Source organism: Prosopis cineraria, unplaced genomic scaffold (genome assembly GCF_029017545.1).
Source record: "Prosopis cineraria cultivar Desert tree isolate PC_DT_omini unplaced genomic scaffold, ASM2901754v1 PC13, whole genome shotgun sequence".
Lineage (NCBI taxonomy): Eukaryota > Viridiplantae > Streptophyta > Magnoliopsida > Fabales > Fabaceae > Prosopis > Prosopis cineraria.
Genome location: NW_026555344.1, coordinates 2,322,374 through 2,338,376, shown reverse-complemented (window position 1 = coordinate 2,338,376; position 16,003 = coordinate 2,322,374). Strand labels below are relative to the sequence as shown.

Here is a 16,003-nt window from a genome sequence, read left to right as displayed (position 1 = left end):
TGAAAGATTTAAGGGAGGCTAACATGTACATAAATTTCACTACTTATTATGCTGGCTTATTAAAATTATAATAAGTTGTGTAAAAAAAGGTAGAATGTTAAAAAACAAAACAAAACAATAAATCAAAATCTTTAAATGTGTAAAAGATGAAAAGTTTTAAAAAGAGAAGGACATGACAGTTATGACAAATGAGTGTAAAAAGGTTAATAGTCATTTTTCTTAGAATTAATAGTTATAAATACATTAATAAATTTAATTTTGTCGGTGACCACAAATAAAATTTAAAGGATTTAAAGCAATGAAAAAAATACAAAAACTAATAACAAAACATGTTGAAAGTGTAAGAATTAATAATTATATTATTTCTTAAAATAACAAATTTCTAATGCACGTAGTGAAATTAAATGATGTTTTATTCACAACGTTTGTCAAATATGAGGTACTAGATACATGACAAATATACAAGTTACATACCTGTAAATATACACGAAAACAACCACCCTTACAACCAAAGTTTGATGAACTTTTTATGCTAAATTATACATAAGTACGCACGCACATATGATATACAGGTGAGGCCATCAAGAAAGAAAGGCTCTTGAATGAATGATACGTATATATAGATATTCACGCCCCCGTCATGATCTCTTTGGAGATCAAGCCATGGCTATGCATGCTTTGTTCATGGCTCCAAGAGTGAGGAGAAGGTGAGGCGAGGAGAGGCCAGAGGTGGTCGATCCTCTGCCTCCTAACCTTGGTGTGGCGGCGCAGGACGGCGTTGAGGGCTTTAAGGTAGTTGCTGGAGTCATGGTCTCTGAGGATGGTGCCTTCGGAGCCATAGGCCGTGGGATCACTTAGGGTTTGCAGAGGGTGGGGCTGGTTCAGGAAAGCCCCAAGAACTTTCGCGGAGTAACCAAATCTGGTGTCGTCGAGAGCGTACAAGTCACAACCTGAAGGCAACAATGGATGTGCTGGAGATGTCTTCTCGTCTGGTTGGAGAATGAACATTTTGCCCAATGGTGAGTACAGTAGCTTCTGCACAAACATGGTGGGTCACATTATAAGTCACAATAAAATCTATAGGTATGTAAAACTTTCTGAAGGAAAATAATGAAAAGAAGATAGCGGTTACATTTTTCAAGAGACAAGGATGGGATCTGAAGGAGCCGTTCAAGCGCTTGAGGAGGACAGCGACCTGGTTAGGGTAATTACAAGAGAAGGCTCTGGGAACGATGTCTCTGTGCATCATGACACTATGAATAGTGCTGTCGTCCAGCCCCAGCTCGTCAAGTATTTTTCTTCCTCCACAGAACACAAATGGCGAGCCAAAGGTGACCACTGGTCTCAGAGTCGAAGAGCTCACGACCTTCCTTGTTAGTAGCATCAGATGCACCAGAAGAGAGAGACTACCTCCCAAGGAATGGCCAGTGAATTGGAGCTTGGCGCGATCTCCATGTTTTCTCAAATGCTCCATTATTTCTGGCATGAACTGCTCGTATATTCCCTTCGCAGCTTCGTATATCCCCCTGTGAACAAGCACGTTTGTGTCCTGCAAATGAGTAAAAACATGTAAGGTGCAAGGCACTTGCTCGTTGATCATCTGTAGTAAAAGAAGGTATCTCATCGGAAAATTATGAATCAACTCTATATACACCTCAAATTTGGTGGGCTCAAAGAAGAGGTTTGCTTGCCAAGATGCCAAGGAATCCGATCCCTGCAAGTAAAACCAAATTAATCTCACATTTTAAGCATCTGATTCTATAAAAATAGACAAGATCGCAATTTACAGTATGAAGAGTTTCATTTCTAGCACGTGTTCACATGTTTGTGTGATGCTGATATCTTATATATACATGTGCATGTACTTCCAATAAGTTACTGCAAATTAATCTAATTATGAATCAAGTTAAGAAGCTACCTGGATTACAAAGCACCGAGTGTAAGTGCTGAAATCATCGCAAACGAACCATTCACAAGGTGATGAATGAAGGGACTGAAGGTCATTTGCTGCTTCCTGTTTCTCCCTCTCTCCGGCAGCAACCACAGCCGTCATCGTCGACGCGGCGACACAAGCTGCAACCCGTGAGGCCTCTTCTGCATCTTCAACTTCAACATCTCCTCTGCCACGTGAATCCTCGTTGTCAAGCTTTTTCTGTGACATAGAGCCAAGAGACAAAAGATCCTTGGCTCTTGACTGGACATACAACGCTGCTGAGGCTGCAATCTTGTACGCAGCAGAGGGCTGAATTTTAGGCCTCTTCTTTGAGTTATCATGAGAGGATTCTACTGATGATGAGGAAGCTGGAGGTACTTGGGTAGAGTCTTGGTCAAGATTTGTTCTAATCTTAGCCACCTCTGCTTTTTTCTCTAAAGATGACGTTAAAAATTGAAGACCATAGTATCTCCTCAAGTCCTTAGCCTACAGCAAATTGATGGTTTTAATTATGGCTTCTGCTTGAACTTCGAATTCTATCTACGTCAATTTTCATTCAAGAATGGAAAAAAGAGAAACAAAATTAATGTGAAACTAGTGTAGAGCAAACTTTTAAACAAGGTGCATGATACATCACAAGTTACATGCTTTACACTCATGCATAGAGATTAGAGAATTTAGATTGTGCGGAAAGGATTGACGAGCTTAATTACCTTGATCTTAGATTGTGTGTAAAGGATTGATGAGTTAATTACCTTAATCTGTGGTATTACATAAGCCATATTGCTGAGAAAAGCGAGCTGAGAGTATAGTTTGGTACCGGACCAAGGAACTCGCACTAGAAACTTGGAGAAAGACTCACGACCGTACGCCTCTTCTTGCCCTTCTTCTACTTCGTCGTCGTCTTCGTAATCCACCATACAAACACCGTCATCATCATCACCATCATATTCATCATTATCTGGATCCATATTCTCTTTCGCTGTTCTGTTCCTCCAATGCCTCTTGATTTCCATTAGCCTCTCTACCCAATTAGCCCTCTTCACATCATCTTCCACACCACTTTCACTCTTACTTTCCTCTACAATACTAATCTCCTTCTCCTTCTCCATCAAATTCATGTCCTTGCTTGTTTCTGGATCAAATAAGAAGGACCGAAGTGAGTTCGAAAGAACCGAACCCGAAAGTTGAAATGGGAAGATCCCCATGGATCTACTGCTCTTTAACTTGGGCTCCACCACCGAGGCTTGGACGCCGGTGACGGCATGGCATAGGTGGTTGTCGGAGTAAGACCTTCGCATCTTGGAATGCCTATACAGATCCTTGTGGGACCTTGATCGCCGGAGACCATTCTGGTCTTTGGCCATGTCCATCAATGTTGCAGAAGCTGCGGCAGAATATGAAGGGATGCTCACCGTAGTATATGCCATTGCTTACAGTTTCTATGTCAAAATTTCACAACCCAGCAAAGAGATCGATGATCAATATGAGAGACTGAAACAGAGTCTGAGGTAATGTTAATTAATGAAGAAGGACTAATTTTGCAAGACAATGTTATCAAGTAGTATGTTGTATGTTTCTTGGTAATATCAATGGGCAGTTAGATTTGTTGGAATTACCCATGAAGATACGCAACTCTTTATGTCAAGTTTTTTGTTGCGTTTGTCACTGCCAAAAGCAAGACATGGTAAAACTTGAGCTTTGTATACATGCATGTATGTTCCAAAGAGAGGCATGAAGATCTTGACGATTGAAACCATTAATCTTTCTAACTTAAATAAAGACTAAGTGAATATTGAGACGGCAAGACAAATATATTCTCGTTGAGTTCTAGGATATATGTATATATATATATATATATATATTCTGAATATTTTTAACATCTGTCATATACGTAACTTCAAGAACACGCACAGTTCCTATGGAATGAATAAAAGTATGTAACTGGATGTGTATGTATACATATTATTGTTGTTTGATGATGGTAAATGAATTAGGTAATCTACCTGCAGGAATCAAATGGTGGAGTTATGTTTTGAATTCCAATGGAAGGTTTCAACTTGTGGATCTTCTTTTCCTTTGGAAACGTCGTCCATGCTTCAGAATCTGCAATACCTGTCATGATTAACAGGGATTAGATTCAGTAATTGAGAAAGACACAGCGGGTGATATCCCTTCTTTTTCTTTCTCTCACGTTAATTCCTAGGACCGAATATGAACTCCATCAGGCACCAGTGATCTGAGAACTAAAAAATAGGATCTCTTTATTACACCTAGCTAGTTGTAGGAAGAAAATTTCTCCTTAAAAAAAAAAGATAATCTTTCCTACTCATTGAAATATCTAACAAGTAAATTTTATTAGAACTTTTAAATATATGAATAGTTGAACATTTCAATTGATGCGCGTGATACATTGAAATAATGAGAATATAAAATAATTTAACATAAATTAATTTTGGGAATAAATTACCCGATCGCTACATTTAAAAATTAATAAATAGATATAATTGAATTAATAATAATAAAAAATATAGTAGACTTTTAAAAAAAATTTCCGTTTTTTTTTCTAGAGTGTGTTTTGTGAAATATTTGTAACTAGATTGTGATAATAATTTCTTAAAAATTTAATGAATAAAACGCACGTGCGGGGTAAAATGATGCAAGTAAACACTATTGGTCATGAAAATGAACAGAAGGGCACCAAATTTGTGAAGAGTGGCCGATACGCTGTGACTTGTCATGGGCTATTTTCTTGGTATCGTCGCATGATATTTAATATTTCAAGCTTAGAAGTTAGAGCCGACGAGGCAGGAAGGAAGAAAACTTAAAGAAAAATAATTGTTCTGTTGCCAAAAATTTAAAAAAAAAAAAAAAGACTTCAAACCGAAAGACAAATAGCTAGCCCGAAATTTCCAACTTTGTTGAAGTAGAAGTATTAACATTTTCTTAAATTATGGTTCGCGGCTTCGAATGATTCTCTGACAGTTTGACTTCACTGCATATGCCAGAAATTTAGGAAGAAGAATTTTTTTCCTTTTTTTAACCTGAAATTTTGTAAATGTCTCCAAGTCTCTTAATACCGATCTAACCCATGCACAATGTAATCGCAAGAATCTCAACTTGAGAACATTCAAAATTCCAAAATGCTTCACTTCTCGGAAGTGAATAGTGTTTGAAATTACAAGAGCAAATGTTTTACGAAGTTGATATTCATAAATTAATAATTTTTTTAATTTTTTTGTTTTATATTTTTTATAAAGTATAAAATCTCCTCACTCTTTCCAGAAAGAGAAATCTCTTATTATGTGGGCTGAGATGGAGTTACTGTTTCAACTAGAAAAAAGGAAATAAAAATTATTTTGACACAATTGACAATAATACTTTATCTTAAAATTTTAAATTTTAAAAGTGTCGTTAACTATCAATACCTTAATAAAAATGTTTGATTTCCTAAAATCTTTTAATTCTGACCAATTTGAAGGAACGTAATTTAATACAACATAGCAAAATTTTAGAGACTAAACAACCATGCATGTCTGAAGTAAAACTTTGAATGAATAAATGAAGAATTTGTTCGAACTCAAATATTTTCAAATGTTTTATCATGATACAATTTTCATACATTCCTAAGTTATTAACTGAAATACGCTTAGGATATATTTCTTCAATAACAATAGAAATTGCATCATTTAATTGAGCAAGTATACAATTAATTATGAAAGATCATAGAAGTCATTTATATTTTATTTGAAATTTTATTAACAAATGTCAATGTACAATTGATAATAAGTCATACTATTTATAAATCATAAATAATATAACCTGTATGCTTATAGAGACATCTATAGTTTAAGGAAGAATTACTTTACCCAATACAATTAATTACTCTCAAATTTATTGAGAATTGAATTTATAAAAATGACAACTATTGAGAGTAATTAATTGTGTTAGGTGAAACTTATGTATGTGATTCACCCATATATACTTTAGTAATCAATATGTGAAAGACTGCGTATACTTTTTAAATTTATCATTGTTTTGTTTAATAAAAGTTATGATCTGGCATACGATCACTCATAATTGATTAAAAAATAATAAATACTTCTTAATTATTCCGAGATACATTATCGATCGAAATTTGAATTATTTTATTATTATCCAGAATGGAAAAATTTTTTGTTGCAGAAAAAAAGATTAGATATGCTATCACACTTACTTTATTCATTTTTTCTAATATCTTTACAATTACTTGTATTCAAGTGTACCAGGAATACTTGTAATGAAATTATCTATTCCATTAATCTCTTTTATTTTACATGTCCAAGTATTAGAGCCAATACTGCCAAGGTTAAATTTGGAATTTAAGAATGATGTTTGATTTGGAAAAAGGAAGAACGTGACTAGATTCCAGAAATGCATCAAGTTGCAAGTGATCATTTGAAACTATTAATTTTAGTATTCCGAAAATAGATTGACAGTTGTTCAATGTCACGAGTCTGGTCGTTTATATTTCTAGAAAAGAAGAAGTCAAAAGAAGGATACACAAAACATACAGAGAAAGTAAAGAGACGAAGATCAAAGAAAGTGAAAGAGATGGGGGGACAAATCCGATTGAAAGCTTAGCACATAATCCATGCTACTAAGAACGTAACTGAAAACCACAGTTCCAGTCTACACAGAGAATAAGGAGGAGCTTGTGGAAAGTAATGAAGAAGAAATTGATGAACTTACCTTGACATATAGAGGCGATCGAGAAAATGCAGGATGGATCCAGCAAATCATCCACTATTTTCCGAAGAAGATTTGGCAGAAACCTCACTGCGATCAAGCTCCAACAATGGCAGCCACTCAGGAATCTCGAGTATTAATTCAAACCAGTGATGATTCCTCTCCCTCTCCCTCTCGCTCTCTCACACTCACACATACCGCAACGATTGGTTCGATCTGTGAGATTGTCGGTACAATATACATATATATACATACATACATGTAAAAGCACTTGTTTGAACGCACGTCTCTCTCTCTCTCTCGAACACCCGAGATATTTTCTAGATCTAATAGAACCTCACAGGGTGGAGAGGAGAGACGGAGAACGAAAGAGCATGAATGAATCAGAGAGAAGTAGGCATTGCAGAATCTGCTCACGTGGATGTTGAGGCTTGCCTACTTCAAATAATGCCATGACCAAAATACCCTCTTGCTTGCCCACCTCCAAAACTTGTGTATGTGGTTTTATTAATAATATATTCCCTCAATTAAAAAATACAAAATATTATTAACTAAACTTCATCCCTGCATGAAATGGTTTTTTAAAAATTAACATCATTTTTTATGTTTTTTATTGAATATGACAATTTACTCTAAAACATATATAAAGTGATTTTTTATTATGAATACTTAAAAAATGTAATAATTATATTTTAAAATATTAAAAATTTCTCATATTTTTTAAAATTCATCTTCTCAAAAAGTTCTTTACATCTTTGAATGGCAAGAGTACTTATTTAGTTTTTATTAAAAAAATAAGCATGCAAATACGGAAATATTATTTTATTTTAATAAAAGGGAAGTCTATATAAATAAAACAAAATGGACAGGATATGTTGATGGAGTTAACCCTAATATTAATTGATTGAATGTGATAAATTGCTGAATTTTGGTTAATTAAGTTGCAAAAAAAATCAAATTTATGTCTGAGGAAATTTGTATGCGATATAATTAAAGTGAGTATGGAATATTGATATAGTTAAAAGAAGGGATTATTTTTTTAATCGTATTTATATGACAGAAAAAGCATTTGTTTTTGTTACTTATTTACGGGCATCTTAATTATTTTTATGTCTATTTATACTTTTTCACTTCAATATTATATATATATATATATATATATAGGGTTAAAGTAATAAATTTATTAAAATTTTAAACCAAATTAATAAAATATAAATTTTTTAAATTTTGATAAAATATGTTAAAAATAATTTATAAATAGAAGTAAAAAAAATTAAAAAAAAATACAAAGTTGTTTTATAAACTATAATCGATGAAAAGAACCCAAAACAATTGGTGTGGTTTTATTGAGAGGCGATCTTTCGCTTTTATTAACCGAAAAGTTAATGAATTCTATAGTCGTATACTTAGTTATTTTGGCAATTTGGTGGTCATGGCCGCTTTGAATTTGGCAGCTTTCGAATCAATGCTAACAGGAAACCAACCAATACAAGCCAAGACAAATTAAATGTGGAAAACCACAAATTCAAGCTAATGAACACCGAATAACGAGGCGGTCCAAGTTGGGTCGGCCACATAAATGCCGTACAAGCTGGAAATGAATGAAGTGCGGGGGGCATTCTCGTCCTATCACATGTATTGGTCACACTTCTCTCACGTGCTGTGACCGCTTTAAACTTTGTTCGTTGGGAGTGAAGAAGAAGAGGAGGAAGGAGGAAGTTAGGCCAAATGTGCGGTTGCATGGAAGAGGCCAAGGGGGGATGCCAGAAGCAGCCACATTTCCTGCAACCGGTGGCCATCCTCCCGTGTCACGCGCGAAATGCCCGCCCTCTCTCTCTTTTAAGGCACCGAACATTTGAACTCCAGACTTCTTGAGTATTTGTCCTGTTAACACGTGTCTTTTACTACCGAATTGGATGGTCGGTATTTTCTCCGCTACGTCCACTGGCCCCATCATCTGTCTCCCTCTCGAGCCTTCTAGATGGGCCAGTTTATGATCGAATTTGTTTTGGGCCTTTGTGATTCCTCTTGACAATTCCAAGCCCATTCCTGACCCGTTGTTTGTAACCAAATTAAGTACATCATGCTGATTGATGTATTCAGCTGACAATGATAGTACTAATTGCATGTTTATTAGCATAGTGATAATACAAAACATCATTTCCTGGGTTGAGCTTGTTTTAGTTATACATCTGCACGATCGGTTAATTGTTGAGTACCCCACACACACAAGTTAGAAGATTTGAACCCCAGCTTTTCTATATGTAATGATATGGTTAGGAGATATACAATACATTCATTGTTTCCAATATCTTAGAGGAAATATTCTTTTTTTTTTTTATTGATAGGGCTTACTTCTTATAAGAGTGAAAAAATAATTACACACTGACAGTGGACACAACTGTCATAACAGGACATTGTTTACATTCTTCCATCTTTTCCATGAAACATCCATTGATAATTTTAAGTAAATTAATAAAATTAGTTATTTCTTGTAGAGTCTCAAAATTATCTTCAATAAAAGTCATTAGTTAGAAAATATGTTTAATTAGTTAAGAAATTAAAAAAATATTACTTTTGATCCCTACACTTTACATGAATTTTAATATAAGTCCCTATACTTTTTTCCCCCAATATTTCAAATCTTTACACTTTTCTCCATTTGGTCCTTACAGTTTTAGATGAATGTTGATGTAGTACAAACAGTATTAATAATATTGATATGTCAACTAATGCCATTAATTTTGTATTTACGTGTCAAATTGTTACTATTATAGATTTTTTTAAAGCAAAAAAAACCTATATCAAATTAAATAAAAAAATTGACTTAAACTTTTTAAATGATCAACATCACGACCCTACAACCCCATGATGACAAGAAGACTGCTGGATGACACTAGAGATAGTAAATGATGATGAATATTTAAAGAGTTTATGTCAGCCTTTTTATTTCATCTAATATGAGAGTTTTTTTAATTTTTTCTTATTAAAAATTCATGTTAATATTAATTTGACATGTGAGCACCAAATTAGTGGTATTTATTGATATATTAGCATTATTAATACCATTTGTGCTATGTTAATATCCTTTTGAAAGTGTAAGGACCAATATTTCAGATGGATAAAAATATAAAAATATAGAATATAAAAAAAGTGTAGAAATATATATCAAAACTCAATTAAAGCGTCGAGACGAAAATAATATATTTTCGTGAGAAATTTTATAGTTAGTAGTGAATATTAGGTCAAAATATTATTGCTTTAGATGAAGCATCTAATATTAAAGGTCTTATAATAAAAGCAGGAAGCAGTAATTTTTTTTACTTTGCGTTTACTGTGCTGAAACATGCTCCCTTTGTTCAATATTATAAAATATTTTTAATTAAATTACACCTCTCAATATTTATCTTTATCCAATAAGATATCTTAATTAAAAAACATAGTAATTATTACATCATTAATTAAGGGTATTTTTAGGGGAAAAACTCATCAATTGCAGTATTGCACTTTGAGATGTCAAAAAGACCTTATATTTTTTAATATTTTATTTTTAAAAATACCTTATATTTTTTGAGGGAATATTTGATGATAGAATTTTTAGTTGACACTAATGTACAACCATAAAAAAAAAAAAAACATATTTGTAAGACAACCCCCAAACTTGATGACTGTTACTGTTATTGTTATGCCGCTTTTTGGTTTTCTTTTTCTTTTCATAACTGATCAAACTAATTTTTTTACCATTAAACCTTATTTCGGATAACTTCATCAACTTGATCAAAATCAACTAACGAACAAGACAGGTTGGTTATGGATGTAGAGAGAAAAAGGCTGGTGAATTTTTCATGAAAAGGGTGGACTTTTGATTTGCTTGGAATACATAAGAAAAGAAGCTTTACTATATATATTAAGATGTGATATTAGATTAGACTTGTAAAATTGCAATTCAAACCCACAATTTCCCTTTGCCCGTGTAACGATGTCGGCCAGGTAATGTTTCACTTTTTCTAGCTTGAGATTGATTCTGCTTGCCTGGATTCTCGCATCCTCTTCGGGACAACCAAGTGCTTCTCATCTAAATTTCCTTATTATTGTTTTCGGATTGCTCCTGTAAAAAGAATTCTGGTAAGATGAAATAATTCTCAATATTGACACAGTTTCTCTTTTTTTTTTTCTATAAGTTAACTTTTGATTTTAGATTCACTTTAAAAAGTTAAATTAAATTTTATGATAATAGATGGGATGGGCAACAAGCATAATACTCTCTAACAAGGATAACCTTCTACCACTTGGATCAACCAATAAAAGTATTGGTTCAACTTAACTAATGATTTCGGATTCAAGTCATGAGTATGCAGTGATTTAATTTTTAGTGATAGATATGTCTCCAAAAGAGCTGTTTTCAATTTTCAACTAGATTAGTTTGGATCAAAGACTTGATACCAAAACTCATAGAAGAGAGAGAGGAGCCAAAACTCCTAAAATTAAATATTTTGCAAAGTTAGTGTAGCCTTGTATGCTGCATGGTTTTAAAAATAAATTGCATTATTTTATTTTATTTTTATGGAAAGAAGATTATTGGCTTATTCTGAGCTGCATTTTCAAGAAAAAGAAAGAAAAATGTAGAATATTAAGAAGCAGATGGAATGTTAAGATTTCTACTCTTGGCTTTTTATTTGATTTTTGTCAATAATATGAAAATTTCAAAGTAAATATCGTAAGCAATCGTAACATCAAGTATATTCCAAAAACGAGTATGTAGTCTTTCAAAAACTTTTGAATCACTATTTCTTTATTTCATGCATTTGAGAAAAGAAATATATACTTTAAATTTTTTGTTTAAAAAAAGTGAGACGACAATATACAGGCAACTCCAACATCAAGGTTGTTCTTGGACCACTTGAGGATGTCTCATTGGGCTAGCTCCAGTAAAAAGCGTTGGTTGCCGTAACCTTAATTGCAATTTATTTTTGCCAAAACATTAATTACATTTCGCTCATGAAAAGGCTTAACATCTTGACTATTAATTATATATCCGAACTACAATATAAGTGCTAGTTGATTAATTTATAATTTATAAATAATTTTAATTAAAATTTTAAATTTTTAAAAATGTCGACATCTTTTTATTTATACTCTCATTAAATATTTTATATAAGAGTTTTGATAACAATAATTAAAATTTTAATACATAATTTTTTTAAAAAAAGTAAGAAATAAAGTAAGGGTATAGTTGAAAAAATAAATATAAAAATTATCTAATGTCTTATATTTTGAATCAAGAAAAATTTTTAAAAGATGTATTATATTGTGACTCAGAAGGAGTATAGGAGTACAAAATTTAAAAATAGTTAAAATCAATGTTTTAAAAGCCAAAGTTAGTCAATTCAACTTTTCAGACAATTTTTTTTAAAAAAATCAAGCCATCATGCCATCGAATTGATGATCTAATCGATTAAATCATCTGATTTAGTTTTTAAAACACCAGTTAAAATTATTAAAATCAAGTTGTATCATGTTGCATTATAAACAAGTCAAACTATACAGAATTAGTTATACTGAATTAAAATTTTGTTGATTGAAAAGAGTAATTTTCATGCATCCTTTTTGAAATTAGGGACGAGGAATATAAATTTGGCTGTTTCTGATGGGAAGCTAGTTACACACACTCTCTCTCTCTCCCTCTCCCTCTCCCTCTCTCTCTTCTTTCTAAATTTAATCTTATATTTATCATCATGTATTTGATAAAGAAATTGTTTGAGGGTCTAGAAGGAGAATATATATCAAACACATGAAAGGAAGAGACTTAATAATGTGATTTATGATAAAGTAATTATAAAAAAAAAAAAAAAAAAAACTGATCACTTCACCAAAGATGCCCACTTGCATTAAATTTAGCCGTGCCGAACCCTAGTAACGTAGCGTTGCTAACTTCCCGTAATATTTTTTTAAAAAAATAAAAATTCTACCTAAAATCTGCTTACTTTTTTCCTTCCTTCGCTCTGTAGTCTATACCCTCTTCATAAATGAAATTTAATAATCAATATTCATACCATTTGAAAAAAGATTGCAATTTTCAGTGCATGTTAGCAGTAATCAAATAATGATAACATGATCAAACTCTAAATCAATTATGTTGGCAAAACACTCTAAATTATTTATGAACATATCTTTTCTGTAAAAAAAAAAAACTGTTGTTTGATATTTTTATGAAACCTGAAGTAGAAGTTCTTTTAATACATTTTTTATTGTAGCAGTCAAAACTAAAAATTTACTTTTTGAGAAAAAATATCTTCTATTCGGAGTCTTCTAATTTTGAATAAGATCCAATAGACACGTGAAAATTCTATTTTAATAGTTTTAAATAATAAAAAAATAAATTATAAAGCTATACCTTTTTTTGGAGCTACCAAGAGTATCCTATAATGGAAAAAGAGCATATAAATTTCGTGAAGTAGACTTATTTATAAATAAATTTAGCGAAATTTAGAAATAACAATCAAGTCTCTTAGAACTTGAATGTAATTTAAAATTGAGGTTAAGAAATAATAATATCTCTATTAAAAATATATTACATAAATAAAAATATTTACATCTACTTCATCAATAATTTAGAACTATCAATTCAACTTTTTACAAATATAATTTTAACTTTTTATATTAAATATTTCAAACATTTTAAATATTGGATATGTGAAGATACACTTATAAAAAGTTAAAGCGATAGTTGTAAATTAGTAATGAAGTCATTATAAATAATTAGTGTTAAATTTTGTTAGTAATGAATAATCAGTTTAACTATTAGATATATGAAGTTACACTTATAAAATGTTAGAGTAATAATTATAAATTACTAATAAAGTAACTATAAACAATTAGTGTTAAACTTTTTAATGATGCATAATCGGTTTAATTATTATATATGTAAAATTATTGTTATAAAAAGTTGAAGTGATGGTTGTGAATTAGTGATGAAGTAATTGTAAATTATTTAATTAATGTAATATATTTTAAACAAGGACATTATTATCTTTTGACTCTAATTTCAAATTACCCTCAAGTTTTAAGAAATTTAGTTATGATTTCTGAATTTTGTGAAACTTATGTGTAGATAAATCTGCTCCACAGGACCTACACGTAATCTTCCCTTCTTTAATTGATTGTTTTTAATATTTTTTTTCAAAATTTATAAAAATTATTGGATAATCTATGTCGTTTATAACTTTTAAATAATATGATTATATGTTGTGTATTACATCCGATCTGAAATATAAGTCCTAACAATCTACCTTATGAAATTTTTGTTAAATTATTTTTGGTTCCAAATTGATTTTTTTTTTTATGTTTGCCCTTGATAAGTAATATTTCTATCTTTTTACTCGTTGACGTTGATTCTCAAAATAAGCATATAATAATAAGTAGGGGCATTTGTGAAATTCCATAACTTGAATGAGGGGTTTGCATTGATAGAAGAAAGTAAGGAAAAAATATGAATGAGAGAAACTAGTAGAGGAAATTTTGAGAAAAAAAAAATCCTAATTTTTTTCTTCCTATCTTGTCTCTACCCAAATTAAGAGTTAAGAAAAAAAATCACTCATGTAGTTACTTTTGAGACTGGGGGTTATATCAAATATGAAATATTAATTATTAATTCTATGATGACAATTGGATGACAGAGTCAAGAAATGTGGAGCAATGGGCCCACCGACCATTTAAGCATTGAGGAGCGGCCTCCCTTTAAAGAAATGCCTGATAAATTGCTAAAATATTTTATCACTCAGAATCGTGGGACCCAACGACCTCATATATGCTCGTGCTTTGCTTGCAGGGTATCGCCTGAGAACAATGAACATCCTTCAAAACTCAAAAGCCGTCTTATCCGGTTATCCCCCTTCACTTCCACTAGCTGCCCCCGCACCACATCAAAATGTAGGCCTCGTTTGTACAGAGAAGTGTTTTTGATGAAGGTAAAGGTAAAAATTATAGGTGAAAATGAAAGCAAAATTAAAATTTAAGAATACATTTGGCATATAAATGGATATTTTGAAATGATTAAAATACCCTTTAAAAAAAAAAAACCGTTCACAAGTCTCAGTATTGCCACCAACCACCTTCAACTTCAAGCGGCCGCCAACGTGGCTGGACTGAAAACACTGGTGACAAAATCAAATAATTAAAAAACATTTTAGTATAGTGCTTTTAGATTTTACCCAAAACTTGTAATCTCACCCAAATAAAATGACAATATTTAAATCGATATCCAAACTGTGAAAATTTCTTCTCTCCAAGGAAAGAATAGCTATTCCGAAAAATTCATCTCAAACCCGAATTAGATTAGAGGAACAACTATCAGAATCCCAATAAACGAAAATAAGAACAAGAAAGTTCATTAATCTAAGCAGCGAAGAACTCAATCTCGAAAGCAAGAATCTAAGCAATGAAGAAGATGACTTCGAAACCAGAAATTAAGTAGCGAACCAAGAATCCAAGCAAGTTCACTGCCGTCATCGACATTTGCTTGCATCACGCGATCTAAAAAATAACCCCTATTATTCTGGGCCCTAATCTTCGGTGGAGAAGGTCGAGATCAAGCGAAGGAGGGGATGTCGATGAGAGAAGGAGGAGGAGGAGGAGGAGGAGGAGGAGGAGGAGGCGATGGCAATGGTGGAGGCTGAGTGAGGAGAGGAGACGATAGATGAAGGAGAAGGGGGCTACGATGGTGGAGGAAGAGCCGTGACCGAGAGAGAAAATGGATAGGGTTGGAAAATGAGGACAGCATAATTGTCAATAAATTAAATTATAATGGGTATAGTAGTCATAAAAACTGTTGCTATCTGGAAGTGGTTTATTCCCATCGAGGTGGGCAAGGCACCTGGTTCCATCATTTTTTATGGAACTAAATTTCATAGAGAATCCACTTACACCACACCAAACAAGCCAAATTTTCACTTTCCTCGTCAGTTTCACTTTTCAAGCCTCACTTCCATGCTACCAAATGGACCCTTGCTGAATTCGCCGTTTTGACATTTTAATTAACTGATTAATTTAAATATATTTGCATAATATACTAAATTTAAATCATTCAAATTTAACATATAAACTCAATCTGTTTAAATATGTAAAATCTACTAATAATAAAATGGTTGGGTCAAAACATAATATGTCCAATCTTTTCTAAGGTAAGATCAATAGTTTATAAACTTTATGGAGAAAAAATGGTAGAAAAGATGTCCTTTATATAAGCTTTATGTTTAAATCCGATCCGCTAAAACCGAATGCGCTAAATGAAGAAACATGTCACATTCCTAAAAAAGATCTAGTCACCTCAAGCACCACCTACAG

At 32.2% G+C, this 16,003-nt stretch overlaps 1 protein-coding gene and 1 long non-coding RNA gene across 3 annotated transcripts; both read right to left on the bottom strand.

Annotated features, from left to right (window-relative positions):
* Nucleotides 1-395: 395 nt before the first annotated feature.
* LOC129290326 (phospholipase A1 PLIP1, chloroplastic) lies at nt 396-7,060 on the bottom strand. Of its 2 annotated transcripts, none has more exons than XM_054927071.1 (7): nt 6,665-7,060; nt 3,940-4,048; nt 2,647-3,375; nt 1,919-2,419; nt 1,655-1,714; nt 1,133-1,549; nt 396-1,035 (listed from the first exon to the last, which is right to left on the bottom strand). In XM_054927071.1, the coding sequence occupies exons 3-7, from the start codon at nt 3,361-3,363 to the stop codon at nt 628-630; spliced, it is 2,103 nt and encodes a 700-aa protein (XP_054783046.1). In that variant the 5' UTR covers nt 3,364-3,375; nt 3,940-4,048; nt 6,665-7,060; the 3' UTR covers nt 396-627. The 2 variants fall into 2 exon arrangements, with proteins under 2 accessions (XP_054783046.1, XP_054783047.1); XM_054927072.1 differs by having other exon boundaries at nt 2,689-3,375.
* A 7,222-nt stretch (nt 7,061-14,282) lies between these two features.
* LOC129291870 (uncharacterized) lies at nt 14,283-15,431 on the bottom strand. The gene is made up of 2 exons (XR_008588782.1): nt 14,891-15,431; nt 14,283-14,814 (listed from the first exon to the last, which is right to left on the bottom strand). It is a non-coding gene; the product is annotated as an uncharacterized LOC129291870 (long non-coding RNA).
* Nucleotides 15,432-16,003: the final 572 nt, after the last annotated feature.